The 16,180-nt window shown below is 52.3% G+C and overlaps 6 protein-coding genes across 6 annotated transcripts; 4 read left to right on the top strand and 2 right to left on the bottom strand.

The window, feature by feature from the left end:
* Nucleotides 1–71: 71 nt before the first annotated feature.
* On the top strand, nt 72–1,864 carry M421DRAFT_416841 (DNA glycosylase). Its single transcript, XM_033591224.1, has 2 exons — nt 72–193; nt 249–1,864. The coding sequence occupies exons 1-2, from the start codon at nt 102–104 to the stop codon at nt 1,381–1,383; spliced, it is 1,227 nt and encodes a 408-aa protein (XP_033452363.1). The 5' UTR covers nt 72–101; the 3' UTR covers nt 1,384–1,864.
* A 963-nt stretch (nt 1,865–2,827) lies between these two features.
* On the top strand, nt 2,828–4,927 carry M421DRAFT_284651 (uncharacterized protein). The gene is made up of 5 exons (XM_033588954.1): nt 2,828–3,140; nt 3,188–3,904; nt 3,954–3,962; nt 4,013–4,123; nt 4,180–4,927. The coding sequence occupies exons 1-5, from the start codon at nt 3,012–3,014 to the stop codon at nt 4,876–4,878; spliced, it is 1,665 nt and encodes a 554-aa protein (XP_033452362.1). The 5' UTR covers nt 2,828–3,011; the 3' UTR covers nt 4,879–4,927.
* A 744-nt stretch (nt 4,928–5,671) lies between these two features.
* Nucleotides 5,672–6,851, bottom strand: M421DRAFT_89470 (putative short-chain dehydrogenase; the record flags this gene model as incomplete). The annotated part of the gene is made up of 2 exons (XM_033597770.1): nt 5,672–5,786; nt 5,884–6,851. 2 exons carry the CDS (start codon nt 6,849–6,851, stop codon nt 5,672–5,674), a joined length of 1,083 nt encoding a protein of 360 aa, XP_033452361.1.
* A 795-nt stretch (nt 6,852–7,646) lies between these two features.
* Nucleotides 7,647–8,714, top strand: M421DRAFT_416837 (tricarboxylate transport protein, mitochondrial precursor). Its single transcript, XM_033591223.1, has 3 exons — nt 7,647–7,697; nt 7,744–7,815; nt 7,868–8,714. The coding sequence occupies exons 1-3, from the start codon at nt 7,683–7,685 to the stop codon at nt 8,666–8,668; spliced, it is 888 nt and encodes a 295-aa protein (XP_033452360.1). The 5' UTR covers nt 7,647–7,682; the 3' UTR covers nt 8,669–8,714.
* Nucleotides 8,485–12,114, bottom strand: M421DRAFT_416836 (hydantoinase). The gene is made up of 3 exons (XM_033591222.1): nt 11,876–12,114; nt 11,747–11,815; nt 8,485–11,631 (listed from the first exon to the last, which is right to left on the bottom strand). Exons 1-3 carry the CDS (start codon nt 11,917–11,919, stop codon nt 8,760–8,762), a joined length of 2,985 nt encoding a protein of 994 aa, XP_033452359.1. The 5' UTR covers nt 11,920–12,114; the 3' UTR covers nt 8,485–8,759.
* On the top strand, nt 12,096–14,462 carry M421DRAFT_416834 (uracil permease). The gene is made up of 5 exons (XM_033591221.1): nt 12,096–12,563; nt 12,615–12,694; nt 12,742–12,948; nt 12,997–14,055; nt 14,107–14,462. The coding sequence occupies exons 1-5, from the start codon at nt 12,433–12,435 to the stop codon at nt 14,331–14,333; spliced, it is 1,704 nt and encodes a 567-aa protein (XP_033452358.1). The 5' UTR covers nt 12,096–12,432; the 3' UTR covers nt 14,334–14,462.
* The last annotated feature ends 1,718 nt before the right edge of the window (nt 14,463–16,180 follow it).

The raw sequence follows: 16,180 nt of genomic DNA, 5'->3' as shown, positions 1-16,180 counted from the left end.
CGTGCCCTAGCGCGCCTGCTGCCAAGGGACGGTGCAGGGGTCTGGCTTACACAACAGCATTCACTGCGGCCGCATTATTGACTCGAGAACCGAACAATATCATGGCATTGCGCGCTGCAGAGTGGTGCAAGCTGCCCACGAGCTTGACAGAGCTCTGCATCAGCACAACACTGCGCTGTGGACAGTCTTTCAGGTAGTCTTCGCCTTCACCGTGCGGCTTGGGGTAGTCTCTGATCCACTTCCTGTAGATGGCGAAAGTCAGAGGACGATATATGGAGCTGTGCCATGCATGGCCGTATTCTCTCCCTCCGCCAGGATGCTGAAGCACTCCACTACCGCGCCATCTTCCCCTCGAAACCTGCCCTACCCACGCCTCGAGCATCCACTGCGCCTTCAGTTGCCGCCGCCGCCGACGACGACACCTTCGCCTTCCTGAACCATTACTTCAACCTGACACCTAATCTCGGCCAGCTGTACGAGCAGTGGGCAGCCTCAGATGCCAACTTCAAACGACGAGCGCCAAAGTTCACAGGCATACGAATACTGCGGCAAGATGCCTGGGAGGCGCTGATAGGCTTCATATGCAGCAGCAACAACAACATCAGCCGGATATCAGGCATGGTGCACAATCTGTGTCTACACTATGGCCCGCTGATAGGACACATTGACGATGTCCCGTATCACGACTTCCCAACGCCAGAAGCTCTCTGCAAGCCCGAAGTGGAAGAGCATCTGAGAAGACTGGGCTTTGGATATCGAGCGAAATACATTGCGAAGACGGCACGTATAGTCGCGGAAGAGAAAGGGGGGTTAAAATGGCTGGAAGCACTCAGCAATCCGGAACTACCACAGTTTGGCGTCGAACCACAGCCAGCTGGCGAGCTCATGGAAGGCGGCAGAGAAGGCTACCGCAAGGCACACGAAGAGCTGCTGGTGCTGCAAGGCGTTGGTCCAAAAGTCGCCGACTGCGTCTGCCTCTTCGGTCTGGGCTGGCTCGAGGCTGTACCTGTCGATACGCACGTTTGGCAGATTGCGCAGAAGGACTACAAATTCGGCAAGGGTAAGCACAGTAGTCTGACCGCAGCGACATACATTGCAATCGGCAGCCTCTTCAGGAAGCTCTGGGGCAAGGAGGCTGGCTGGGCACATTCGGTCTTGTTCACGGCAGACCTGAAGGCCTTCGCTGAGAGGACAGTCGCGAAGACAGAGGTCAAGGAAGAGGAAGTTGTGGTCAAAACTGAGGGCGACGACGTCGTGGCTGAAGCGTTTATCAAGAAGGAGATCATCAAACGCAAGATAAAAACAGAACCCAACGACGACGAACACCTGGTCCTCGACGCCAAAGAGGTGGCAACGCGACGCAGTAAACGACAACGAGCGTGAGAATCTCGAAGCACCATTTCCATCACGTAGCAAGCAAAAATCCAAAACGCTGCACTGGTCGAGGCCGCCGTAGTCGCTCGTGTAATCTCATAGGCAACGATAGAACTTCTTGTTCATGGGTTCGTTGCTCATTAGGTAGAGACTCCTGAGTCGTAACATAAATGTCTCTCCAATTGGACATTTCTTTTGGTAACAACTGTAACAGTACAATGAGCCAGACTATCTACTAAAGTACCGGACTCAGAAGCAAAATCGCGGTCGAGGTGAACATGAAGTGACGAGGCTGAAACGTTCACTTCCACGCCAGTCCGACTCGGGACCGACGCTCAATCTCTCTAGGTACGTGCACGACCACAAACTAGCACGATGCAGCCGTCAGGGCGTTGGGTGCAGCTGAGTGGTTTGAAAGGAGCCAATGGCTGCTTAGCTTCGCCTCCCACTCATGTACGAAGTAGGGTTGATGAAGGGCTGTGCATGCGGCTGAGCTTTTACTCATTCTAGTCATCATATCAATAGCGCAGCCTGATGCCTGGAGAGCAATTATTTTCCTGTTTAATCTTCAAAGCTCCTAGACGCCCTCTTCACTCAGTCGCATTCACGACCCATTGCGCCAATCCTCTACTAATGCATTTAGTCGACGTCTCCCTGCGCCGAGATGCTCCCAGGTGGCAACACAGCGAACGAACAAAACATCGAAATGACAGACATCTTGAACGCAGAACTGGAAACTCGCATACAAGTGGAAACCTCTCCAGCATCTCCCGCTGTGGCTCGTGGCATTCCTGAATTACAGCCTGTCCAGCCATCATCTGCTGCGGCAAGATCAATTCCACACATCTCCGCACAAGAGAACACGGAGCCGCTGGCTACGTCGGGTTTCAACTCTTCGCTGAACGAGCTGCCCTTGAATATTGCAGATTCATCTCTTCCCTCAACCTTGAGGCGAACCAGCACTGCCAATTTCGATGCCGTTGGCGTGTACGCAACAGAAGAGCACCTGCAAAGCACTCCTGTCGCATCGAACGCTTCCTCCTCTAGCAGGTCTCGTTTCACTGGGGCTCCGGAAGTTCGGCAGGAATTCGAGTCGCACTATGGTCTGCTGCAGAACAGCGTTCGATCCGTACTGCAAGAGCTCCTTGATGATATGGCAGCCAGTACGACCATCCATACATGGGATCAAAAGCTTTTCGTCTCGCCGCTACAGGCATTAGACAAGGCTGTCCGGCAGCTCTTGACTAAACACCCGGATTCCGACATGAGCTCGCTTTTGATATGGGCAGCGGTGGAAGCGATAGCAAGTAACCATGGCTCCACGGCGCGGAAGTCACCTCTTCAGGGTGACGTACCTGGTATGCTATTCTTTACAAGGGTTGGTTCTCTATAAGATCTGGAGATGCAACGCTCACAGTATTTCAAGATTCGTGCGACAGGTGATGAACGACGAACGACACAGATCAAATCCACGCCAGCGTCGGCCCTGATCAAAACCTCTGCGATGGATAAATGCCATCAAGGTCGTATCATGTAAGACATTGTCGCTGACAGTTGACGTAGACGCTCACATATCTAGCCTGTTGAAAGAGCACGCTACTCCTGAGGAACGAGCAGCGCTTTTATTCCTTCTGTCGATGTGTCTGCGACTGCAGAACGAAGACCATGCGTACATACAAGCGTTTATGGAGAGACACTTGACTCGAAGGAATAATCTCTCTTGGCCATCGCAGCTGCAGAGAATGTCACCGCCACAGATGAGCTCAGTAAGCAGCAGCCGGGCTCTAGAGGGTAAAGCTGACGAGAGTGCCAGTCTAAACAACAGATCTACAAGCGAGTGACACTTTCCTCACACATGACATATCTGAAACTAGCCACCAAAAGTATAACAGGAACCAGCAATTCAGATCTTGACCAGGACACTCTATTCAAATATCAGGGAACGGCCGCCGAGGAAATTGGCCATGTAAGCATAGTGAAGATGACGACCTCAGTCCTATTGACTATTGCACTTCCTGACGCTTCCATCACGAACCAAGAAGAGCTTGACCTGCTAAAGCTACCCCAAGGTTTTTGGACAGTAATGGTAGTAAATTGCCATGAACGGCTCGCCAGGGATATGGAGCGCGAGCCAACCTTGCATCTTACACCGGTCGCTCAGTTTCTTCGCGGTCTTACTTACTCGCTCCGGACACTAAATCTGAATGCAGAGGCCATCTACGATCAGTTGAAAGAGCGATTGCAAACGTCGGATGACGAGAGCCTCTTCGATGACGAGAACTTTACAAAATCAAACGTATACCATTGGACGGTGAAGACGTGCCACGAGCTCAGAGAGTCACTGATGGCAAGTCAGCGGTATGTAAGACGGACATTTGACAAGGACATTACGAGGCTTTGCGAAAAGGACGCCCATGAATCAGAACGCCATGGCTTGGTGCATTGGAGAACCGAGCACGATGCTGAAATGAACACGCTTGAGGATCTCGTCTCACAGATAGCGGCGCTCAACGCTTCAGTACAGGAAAGCGTACGTGCGTTCATATCTCCTATTGAGGCTTGTACTGACAACTTCACAGCGCAATGCCGTAAGTGTACAAGTATGCTCTAAAGCAAATCACGATTGACCTATACACAGCTTCACGGAGTAACTGCTGTGCTCGAAACACGAGTGGCTCTACAACAGGGTGAACGTATTAAGACTCTCGCCTATCTCGCGACAATATATCTCCCGTTGACAGCTACTTCGGTGGGTCTCTACATGCACCCCTCCTACCACAAACGATTGTGGCTCACATCTTGCAGTCGCTGTACAGCATGTCTGTCCTGCCCAGCTCAGCGACCTTCTGGTCCTTCTTCGTCGTCCTCGTTGCATTCCTATTAGGCACCGCGTTTACAGCTCTCTCTCTAAAGCCAGTTGTAGCCGGTTTTCGGGCCAAGGTGTATATTGATATTCCTAAGATCCAGCAGGCTCCTGCTACTCTGCAAAGGCTCAACCCACGAAGGCTCAAGCCGCAATGGCTTACACTCGTCCTCGGCGGTACGCGCACACTCTATGACAAGTCGGGGCTTCGAGATTACCTCCGTTACTACGCCGACGTGATCCGACCAGAACGCGATGGGCATTTCAGATGGGCACATGTTTTCATCGGCCTTTCTGGCGTCGACGGCTTCTGCGACACGATTATATTTCTGGTCTTCAGACTGCCGTTTCTTTTGATGCGCATATGGCCTGAAGCCCTCGTGCGGGAAGCGCTGACGAGAGAGATCATGTTTCTGAGGGACCAGTATTACCTCCGTACACAGCTCGAACGCAACATGCCGGGCCTGTGGTGGTCGCCCCTAGCCTTGGTAAGGGATGTCTTCCGGGTGGTCTTCGTGCCGGTCTGGGTCGTTTTTATTATCGCAATTGTCGGGTTGCTCGTTCTGGAGGACATTTTAGTGGGCATCTTGAAGGTCTTTGTATTGGCCCCCTTTGCTTTGTGTCGAAGACAGAGGGCCTAGTCGGAGGAAGCCGAAGATATTCTATCAATGGAGAATGCATTCACATGGCTGAAAATCAATATTGAGCTTGTAGCGTATAAGGTTACCGCTGAGCTGACGAGACTCGTTTCTTGGTCTTGATGCAGTGTTTCCGGGTAATGATCATGACGGTAGAAACAAATGGAGACAACTGCTTTCGCACGCCATGAACGCTCTGTCGTACGATCTTGGTGAACAACGGGACCGGGAGACATTGAACCTCACTCCGAAATGCGCCCTGACGTAAGGGAGACGTCTAAGAGGGTGTTTGGAGGGGAGCACCCAGCCACTTCATTGGCTTCTAGTAATCTTGCAATCGCATTCAAGGTCCGAGGCCGGAAAGAAGAGGCTATCTCGTTGATGGAGACATGCATTTAGGTACGCGAACAGGCTCTTGGGATTCCTCATCCGATTACGGAGTCGTTGTTCAACGTACTGGATAAGTGGCGAAAAGAGGACACGCAGATCAGTCCGTAAAGCTGCTTTGGATGCCGGATTTAGAGCTGGTACTGGTGTAGTAAATACTCAGGCATGGAAGTGTGGAGGAAGTTATATTGTAACTGCGTGAGCAGTGTCGGTTGGGGACTGTGATCAACGAGTGTATTGCTGTCTGTTGTCATGTTGTGATGTTCTGTTCCAGGAACTCTCAGCTCTGAGGTAAGCGCACTTGCCCACCGGGCAGTGCCTGCTACAATAGGATATCATGTGATCTAAGCCACGTGGTTACATACATCCATTGCTGCTACATATAGGGAAGACGCTCGACCTGAGGCGGCTATCCATTATCAGGGTTGACCTTGACTAGGTAGTAAAAACGTCGATGCGGTTGGGCGTCTCCTCTAAACGGTACCACGATAGAGGGCGGATCAGGCAAGAAAATTTGGAACTGACTATCATGGTCGTATGTGTACGGTCAAGCAAATCATGGATCATTACAATGCTACAACAGAGTATCTCAAGCGATTCCAGCAAGATTACCACACCTACAAGTTACTGGTCACACCCTGTTGAAAGCCCTCCAACTTCGCCGCCAACTCGTCCCACACCCTCTGCTGGTCCTTCCACCCCTCCTGGCTTAACACATATGTCGAAGGCTGGGCAACCACACAGTCACTCACGTACTGGCCATGACTCTCCGGCCCTAGGGACGCCGCATGCACCAGGTTCCGGCTTCCAATTTCCGTACTGCGTGCCAGGAAGAACTTCAGGATAGTAAGCGCCCAGCCCGACTCGCGCGAGAGCTCACTGTGGCACAACCCAGGGTTGACACAATTGATAGTGACAGTGGTCTGTGTCGCACCCTTTCTCTCAGCCATAGCACGAATGGCTAGAACTTCGAGGAGTTTGGAGACCTGATAGCGCTCTTCCATTGTGCCGGACATGTTCTCCGGCTTCGTGCTGAGAGTGGTGAAGATCTTGCCATCGGGTGCTTTGCGCTCTTCGAAAGCGGCCCAGGCGTGGACTTCTGAGGCCGTGATGGTAAGATTAGGGCGAACGTTGAACTTTACCGCGGTCTGCTTGAGCGTGGGAAGCAGCGAGAGGGCGAGCAGGAAGGTGGAGGTTACGTTGACGGTGATGGTTGATTCTTCGCCTTCGGCTAGTTCCCATTCTCCGCGTGCCACTCCGGCGTTCAGGAGTGCGACATCGATCCGGTCGAGCTCTTTCGATGCTTTGGCTGAAAAGTCAAGCACGCTTTGGTAAGAGGACATGTCGAGATGCCATACTTTGACGACGCCTTGTGTCCGTGTGCTGGACTCAATATCGCGCTTCGCTGCTTCGCCTTTCTCTATCGAGCGCACTGCGAGGATGACTGTGGATGCGCCAAGGCGGGTGAAGTGGCGTGCTGCTTCCTTGCCTAGGCCGACATTGGAGCCTGTGACAATGACGGTCTTGCCTTTGTAGTCGTAAATGGGGGATGGGAGGGATGCGAAGAGCTGTGAGTAGATGAAACCCATTGCAGCGTTGTGATGGGATGTTCTTATTTGTTTCTTAGGCAATGAGTGCAAGTTAGACTATTGAAAATCTCCTTGAAGTTGTGTTGATGGTGTGATAATTGTTGATTGGACTGAATTGAATTGAACTGGATCGCAAAGCAAGCGCGAACAGCCTTCTTTATACAATACCTTTCATGGTGCAGGACAATTTGGTCGTCCACGGAAGGCCTGTTAGGTGCGCAGCAAGTGCTACAGTCTAGCCTCCATTCGTATGTCTTTCGAAGCTCGTTGACGCAACTCTCGGCCACAGAGATCTCAGCTGCGGTAAATCCGCAGAAGCTAGCGCTGCTTGCATCTCTGGAGGATAGCGTCGCGTGTTCGCACGTGTCGGGAACCGCGCTCTGTGGTGTTAACGGTGATAAGCTGCAAGGCTTTAAGGTTTTGAAAATGGGCCTTCAACTACGCGACAGAACGCATGAGTTGCGGAGCCCGCAAGAAATGGCTTTATCATTAAGGGTCCGTTCTGGCACGTCCGAGATTCATGCGGTGTCGTTGCTTGAGAGAGGAGAGAAGATGAAAGTCCTGTGGAAGGGGAAGGCTCTGACGTCATGTCACGGTTCCGACTTTTGTTCCCAGTCCGTTATCATATACGGTGTCGCGCGGGAATTTGGAAGAAGTGAACTCTGGAGACGTGTAAGAACAAAGGTTCCAAGGTGACGTGCTGTGGCCATGGCGCTGCCGTCGGTTTGCTAGCCGCCGGAACGGCTATGGCCTCGGTTACGTACCTGCATCTTTTCGCCAATCCCGACTCTCGTCCAAACATCATCTAACCTACTAATTTTTTGAGGAGCAATGGTCGCAGATGGTGTAGGTACTACTTCAGCCGATTTTGAGTCGTGCTGACATGCCACAGGACAAGAATACGCCTGCCGTGGTATCGCTGATTTCGGGCGGTATTGCAGGTGGTGTAGAGGGTTTTCTATCAGTACGCCGAGCAATAATGTCGCCGAGTTGACGTGTTTTGACCTTTCTCGTAGTACCCATTAGAATTTGCAAAGACAAGAGTACAACTGAGAGTTGAAAATGGACAGCCGACTCCGCGCAACCCATTTTTGGTCATTACGCGAATTTACCAGGATGAAGGACTAAGAGCGTTGTACAAGGGTTGTGGAGCCCTTGTATTCGGCTCTGTCGGAAAAGATGCAGTGCGATTTTTGTTCTTCGATCAAATCAAGGAGTCTTTTGCGGACCCGACAACCGGAACATTATCACCTGGGCGCAATCTGCTGGCTGGAATGACAGCTGGTGTTGTTGCATCAATCACCGCAGTCACACCGACTGAGCGTATCAAGACAGCTCTGATTGATGATGCGCGTAACGAGAAGAGATTCAGTTCTGGCCTTCACGCGACACGTGTTATCTGGAAAGAGCATGGAATCCTTGGACTGTATCGGGGTCTCGCAGGCACGACTCTCAAACAGGCATCTGCAACGGCATTTCGTATGGGCACCTACAACACTCTAAAAGACTACGAGAAGAAGAAAAATATCGCACAGAATACCGCCGTCAACTTTGCCAACGGATCTGTCGCTGGTGTTGTCACGACGCTCGCAACACAGCCATTCGATGTAATCAAGACTAGGTCACAGAGCGCGCGGGGAACAAGTACTCTTGAAGCTGTCAAGAGTGTTCTGCTTGACTACGGCGTCAAAGGATTCTGGAAAGGGACGACTATGCGACTAGGGCGAACGGTCTTCAGCGGCGGTATCCTCTTCACGAGTTACGAGGCAGCGGTCAAAATCGTCCATCCACTTTACACAGGTGTGACGCACACATAAGATACTGAGGCAGCATAACCTAATTATATCAACTACCTTTGAAAGATCTACGTGCCGCGATTAGTGTGGCCCTCTGGCTGCGACTTACAGTTCATAGTCTCCCGTCATACTCGTCGATCACGCTGACCGGCTTCACGAATTTGCCCAAGGGCTTGTACGTGAGGTGGTTCAGACCGAAGGAATTGGGGCCACCGATTTCAATACCCTTCGGACTGGTCCAGCGCTCACTGGCAGTAATACCAATGACCAGCACTAGCAAGCCATATCTGTACTCAGGCGTACCGATGGCCTCGCCATTGTGTGCATCGATGACTGCAATCAGATCCGGTACGATTGCAAGCACGTCCTCGTTGCACTCCTCACCAGTCTTGCACTCCTCTCCATCGTGCATACGGATGGCGGCTATGTTCTCGTTCTTGAAAGGGATCTTGACCTTGTCAGAACACTGCGCGTCGGTGCCCTCGATAATTACTTCGCCATAGACGTGGCCGTTCCAGAGTTTCCGTTCCACGCCAACGATCTTGCCTTTGAAAAGCACACGCCCGGTTTCCGGTCCTCCGACAGCGTCAATAATGGACTCGGCGACATTATCGATTCTGTTCTCTTTTCTAGCCCGTGCGACCTCCCGACCAATGCGCCATGATAGCGAAATCGTGTGCTCGACTGCCCAACGTCTCGTCTCTTCGCCTGTGACTGGGGCGTCAGCTGTACCAACAGCACTGCCCATCTGACTTAGAGCTGATCTGATCACTTGTTCGACCTTGAAGTCACTTGCTGCCGTAGGCATGTAAAGCGTGTTGCCGTTGCCGTCAGCAACAGCTACCGGGGCGAACACAATCTCGCGCTCTCCGAACACGACAGGTGTGGTCTGCCACTTTGTTGGGTAGGCACGGCCCATCCAGTCGCCATCGACACATGGCACGTTCATGTTCGACGATGCACCTATGACAAGACCTTGAAGACCATTGGAGCCTCCGATCTCTATCGGGATCACATGCGTTGCGCGACCGCCCTTGAAGAGCTCGTAGAGACTGTTTTGAGCATCCATTATCTCATCAGCGGGTAGCTTTTCGATGCCCACAGTTGGGCTCCCAGCAGCTCCACCGCTGCCGATCAGGTCTTCATCTTTGAGGTCGTCTGGACTGACGACTCGCACAGTACCACCTGCCCGCAGGATTTCGCGCACCCTCAACATTGTTGAATACGGCGAGCCGCCGCCTCCAGTACCCAAGATATAGCACCCTATGGTGATCCAGTCAAGGTCGGTTTCCGAGATCCACCACTCGCGGTTGACAACCTTCGGCCTGTAGCCTACAATGTCGATCTGTGGGGCTGCGTCATCTTCGGCAGCGGTGTCTTCGATGGACGCTGGCGTTATTCTATCCTGTGCATTGTCCAGCTCTATTGCTACAACCTCTCCAATTTTCGTGACATCGAGGTCTGCGAAGTCCCGTGCTCGGGAGAAGTCGAAGTCGCCGGCAGCGCGGACGATGAAACGTGTTTTATTTGCGACGTATTGCAGGGGCAGCGCCTCAATCTCGACAATTGCGACTGAATCAGCCAAAGCACCGGCGTCAACAGTGCGCTTCTTGGTCTCTTCAGAGATTTCGACGAGCAGCTCCTTTTCGGACTGCTTCTCCGTCGACTTGACAGTGTCCACAACAGCGCTCACTCGAGCCATAGCAGCGCCAATTGCATTTGCAACACCCGACCATTGCGGCTTGATAACCCGACTTGCGCCTTTCAGAGTATCAGGTGCTATAACGGCGCCACCTCCAACAAGTAGTACAGGAAGATCTTCAGGCGAAGTCTTCATAGTGTCCACAATGCGCTCCAGCATAGCCTTTGTCTCGTTCTTGAACTCCGCAATATCCTTATCGTCCAATATTCCTCGTACCTTCTCAGGGTCGCCGACGTTGACTTCGAGTAAGCCCGCAACGGTGTAGTCAGTAGCGGTGGGCACATCTCCGCCGAAGATGAGCGCCTTCTCTTGCAATCGATAGCCGACAGACTCAGGCCCGACCTGGAGCTTGTCGCCAACCCTCCTGACTAGGCTACCGCCTCCGAGACCTATGCTCTTCACATCAGGGTACGAGAAGTTCATCCTGACACCAGAGAGCTCCGAGTATGCCGCTTGTTGGCGTGGGAAACCATTGGCAAGTAACAGACCAACATCTGTGGTTGTACCGCCTACATCGACCACCATCATTGCTTGACCATCTTCTTGCTTTCCTACCAGGAACGCAGCTCCGCGCATGCTGTTCGTGGGACCTGACGAGAACGTCCGGATAGGGAGGCGGCTTGCTGCTTCGCCGCTGAGGATGGTACCGTCGTTCTGCGTTATGAATACTGGACAATTCAAACCGAGCTTCTTGATCGGAGACTGAAAAGATGTGATGGTCTTGCGCGCAAAGGATAGGATTGATGCATTGAGGATTGCAGCGTTCTCACGCTCCAGGAAACCCAGATTTGCGACGGTTTTGCTAAGCACAACGTCCACGTTTTCTCCAAGTTCTCGCTTGACGATCTCTGCTGCTCGTTCCTCCTGTCTCTCGATGGTGTCGATGGGACTGAAAACTCCATTGATCACAATGCTCTTGATGCCTTTTTCTTTGATGATTTTACACTGGTTCACAATCTCCTGCTCTTTGATATCAGAAATGAGACTGCCATCTATCTCAAGGCCGCCTTTGACCAAGGCATAGTGTGCGAGTATTATCTTCCTCAGGGCAGCGGGCCAGTCAACGCCGGGCGGCGCATGCTTACTGAAGGGTCCAGAGAGACGGATTACAGCAACTGGCGACAGTCGAGTAGTGTCGCGTGTGATGACTGCATTCACGAAATGCGTGGTACCAATCGTGACGCTGGCTACGGAGCTAGGATCCACGGAAGCAGACTTGAACATAGTAGTGATCGCATCAGCAATGCCATGACTAGGGTCCGCGGTTGTAGGAGCCTTGTGCCTGTTAAGACGTAAGTTTTGATCAGGAAATTGTGAATGCACAAGATCGATGTCACGTGGGAAGGCTGAAGGTCATTGTCACCTGTCAGTATCATGACACCAGACCAGTGACTCACCATGCTACAATGCCTTTGTCGGACTCTCTTGACCTTGTGGGGTCTATTATAACGCCGTCGGTGTTGGTACTGCGATATTATGTCAGACTGCGAGGCTTTGGTTCAGAGTACCATGGGCAGGCGCCTTACCCCCCAACGTCGACGCCAATGCGCAAGCTCCTAGAAGCACTCATGGTCGCGAATCTTTGAGCAGCGGTGTGTGTGTAGGGGGAGGACCCAATAGCAAGGCGAGGGGTGTGAGAGGCTTAGGAACCCCTCGATCAAATGCTTTGGTGGGGCGTGCCGAAGTCCGGGAGCCGTCTCCCGCGCCTGCCTTGCTTGCTGCACACCTCTCTCGTCGTCCATCGGTCAACGGTATCAGTTTATCCATTCATGAAGATTAGTCGATAGGTGACTATTGCACTTGCAGCGAGGCTTTTCATTTGTTCTGTCGATCATGGCGCCACCCGTCTGTCTGCTGAGGTGCTAATTCGGTGTACCCCTCATCTAGAGCTTCCTATCATCGTGCGCTTATGATCCTACTGTTGCGGCTTCCGCGATTGAGAACTAATGCCGAACATCTCGACATGGAGCCCAGCCTAGTGTGGAGATTCGCTCGGATCCGGCACAAAGCATACGATTCTTTTCTTTACAACTGTCACTGTCTCCCAGCAGCTTTGGCAGTCTGACTCTGACAGCATCTCACTATGAATTTGAAGCGGAGACTAGTCTCACTCGACTACCGTATACGACTAAAGGGCGATGACAGCCGACATGAGCAGACTGATGCTTGGAGCAACCGCGATCTGATTCCCTTGCCGCCGGAACGACGAACTTGGTGCCTCAAAACCTCCTTTTCATGCTCAGCTTTTGTCTAATATTGTGAAAGGGGCTGGTTTAACTTCTTCGGGTTCTGGTCGATAGCCAGTCTGAATGTTGCGAATTGGCAGACTCCAAGCACTTACCTGAGTACGCAAGAAATACGATAGCCGCGAGACACGGACTGACAGCTGCAGCGCTGGGCTTGTCCGTTCCACAGGCTATGCTCATCATAATCGTTAGTAGACTACTCATTGTCTTGTTCTCAGTCTTGATCGCATGGATCGGCTTGAAGTGGCATATCGGATTTACAGTACAAAATCGGTATTCTTGGGGCCTGAGAGGGAGCTTCATCCCTTTGATGCAAAGGATTTTGCTCAATTTTATCTGGAACGCTGTGCAATGTTAGTCCTTACTGTGCTGTAAGCCGGGATTCCATTGACACGGGACAGGTTGGAATGGAGGACGGCTCATTGCAGTCTGCTTGACAGCTATATGGCCCTCCTTTGCGCGTATGCCAAACACGTTCGGTCCGAGCATGCCCACCACGACTGACCAGTTCGTGGGGTTTGTGGTCTTCTGGTTTCTATCGACTCCATTCCTGTGGCTCCGTCCTGAGAAGTTCAAGATCCCGTTCCAGATTGTGTGTACATGGTGTGGTGTCGGCATGCTGGCCTGGATGATCTGGGCTCTTGCAGTCGCGAGAGGTGTAGGTCCGTTATGGAGCGCTGGCCAAGCCATCCCTGCTGGCTCCCGATGGAACTCCTCGTGGCTCATCATGGCTGGGATAAATCAAGGTATCGGCGGACTGGCGGCTGGCATAACGAATGGCTCTGACTTCTCCCGCTATGCCAGCGCGCGTAGGCACTATGTCTACAGCACCATTACAAGCTGTTTCATCGCTGGTATATTAGTCTCTTTTGTAGGTCTCGTCACCGCTTCAGCAGCCCAGAAGATCTATGGTGAGGTGTACTGGAATCCTCCGGATCTCCTCATGGTCATGATGGACAACGGAAACGGCAGCTCTAAGGCTCGTGCTGGCGTCTTCTTTCTGGCCGCGGGTTTCGCTTTCACGGCGATGTTCGAGAACATATGCGGAAACGCCATCGCCGGAGGTATTGATCTGGCCGGCTTGTTCCCTCGATACATCGACATACGTCGTGGTGCTATCATTACGTTCGTTGCCGCATGGATCGTACAGCCATGGCAGCTAATCAACCGCGCGACCACATTCATCGCTGTGCTATCGTCGTTTTCCGTGTTCTTAGCCCCGATTATCGGCATCATGGCTACAGACTATTATTTGCTGCGAAAGAGGAGGATCCGGCTTACTCACTTGTATAAAACCGATGGCTCCATCTACTACTTTTGGAAGGGGTTCAACTGGCGAGCAGTACCAGCATGGGCATGCGGATGGGCGCCGACTATTGGGGGACTGGTAGTTACCGTTCGGGGAGACACGTCAGCACCGAAGGCTTTGGTACAGCTGTACTACATGGCCTTCCTAGTGGGTAGGTTATGCCCTGATTGTGATGCCCTTTCGATGCTAATGTTGCTACCAGGCTTCTTCATCAGCGCTGTGGTCTTCTACGGACTCAATCTTATCTTTCCGGTACCCGATATGGATCAGATGGACTCGGTCGACGTGTATGGGACATTCACAGCAGCAGAGGCTCGACGAATTGGAGTTGCTCCACTCGAAGAGGACTCGTCTGCTTTTGGTATCACGGGTATATCTGTGCAACCGGAAATATCAGAGAAAGAGGTAATGGGTGAGAAAAGAGTGTGATGTAGAGTTGCTGTACAAGAATCAGCAGTGGTACTTACCAGCTAAGCCCGTGTCTTCCGGTAGAGCGTCAAAGCACTCAACGCACGGGAGCAATTTTCGAGAAATGTGCTCTGAAATACGTTCTCATCGGGCAGCATGAACATTTCGCCTCCTTTGTCTATACCCAATCACGGGTACCCATGTGAAGCTCGGAACATTATTGTGGAAAGTTAACATGTATCTGTGACGTGACTCGGCACACCCTATGCAAGCCAGGTTCTTGGCTTCTCCTGTCAAAGCGTATATCGAATAGATGCCTGACGAGCATGGCTCTTGAACGAAGGTCAATCTGCTGCTCCTGAATGGATCCACAGCCAAGAGCGGCACGCGCCGGCGTTGACAGGCACAACTTGCCCTGCACATGTCTCGCATCGAATAATGCAGATATGTTGATTTCGTGTCGTACCTGAGTTTTGAATTGGATTTGTAGTCCCTTCAATGGGTATGGATTCGGCGTTGCAGATGCCCGTTGGTTGCGCAATGTTGTCATCAATGGCGTATCTTCGAGACCAGGAAGAACAGCCAACTTACAGCAATCTTCCATCATGGTTGCAGCAAAATTCATCAGCAGATACGAGGATCATGTCCACCCTCCCATGCACGGGATGCGAAAGTTGAGGATTGGGTTAGTTAGGGTTGTTGTTCTGGCGGACCCGCTGTGAAAGGGAAGGTGCGCGTGCAGCCACGTCCTCGTCACCTTGCGCTGATCCTCCTTCCATGACCTCCCGCTGAGCCTCATCTTCCAATACTTTTCTTCTCTTGGCCATTGGGCAATGCGACGAGCATGCACTCGCATCTACGTCAAACAGTGGAACCCTTCACATGCGTCGGTCTTTAGGCGCAATTGAAGTCGCGGTCCGATTGTAGAGTGCACCGCCAACGCCCAGAAGTCGCCGTCTCGTCGCGATAGGGGGCTCCGTGTAAGTTGGGCAACAAGTCGCAACCTCTGAACACCGACGCGTAACGGTCAGCGCTTCTGTCATCAGCGATGTTGTCGCTGAACCTCCGCCGCGTGGATTTTTACTGCATCGCAACACCTCACCTTCCATCATGACTACCTCAGACAGCAGCGCGTTCTGTAACGCACGTTCGGTAGAAACGATTTCGTCGAGGTCAAGATAGGCTTTTTGCCTAAGGCTCGGGCTTGGCTGAAGGAGAGTCAAACGTCAGAGTGGGCCTCAGGGCGTCGCTGAGACAGCATCTCTATCGCACACGGTTGTCTTGGACGAGATCTGTTGCACTCGCAAAGCAGCTACGCGATCTTATCAGAGTGACAAGCTTTCTTAGTGTGCGGCTGTGGCTTCCACGTCGCCAGATGGGTGGGGCCGCGTGCTTGGATGTGTTTTGGTGATACCATACCTACTTGGCATCAACTCCGACACGATTGGATCCGCTTTTGACGTTTCGTCGCCCGTTTCACACGCACCCTTTCGACGGACACCAATCCGCTCTTTCAGCCGCAATCAATTGCCCGCAGCCATACTCGCGACGTAGCGTCACCCCGGTCTACATTTGGAACTCCGGGAATACCGGTCTTCACCATCCTATGGTGATCCAAATCAGAGACCGCCCGGTCCAGCCAGAACGGGGTTGTAACGCAAAAGGGACTCTCCCTGTTCCGCGGCGACATCCCGCTTTCATTGTGGGCAACACCTTCCTCTTTGACCCTATCTCCAGCTTTACAGGTGAGCTCTACATGAACCTAGAGTGCACACTGCATCACAACGGAGCGCACGCGGAGCCGACCTCGGTGAAATGCATTTGTGGTAAAGTTGCAGTATGGTCGAACTCGACCACGATATTTTTGT

Source organism: Didymella exigua (assembly GCF_010094145.1).
Source record: "Didymella exigua CBS 183.55 unplaced genomic scaffold M421scaffold_4, whole genome shotgun sequence".
In the NCBI taxonomy this organism is placed as follows: domain Eukaryota; kingdom Fungi; phylum Ascomycota; class Dothideomycetes; order Pleosporales; family Didymellaceae; genus Didymella; species Didymella exigua.
This window is presented reverse-complemented; position numbering and strand designations above follow the sequence as displayed.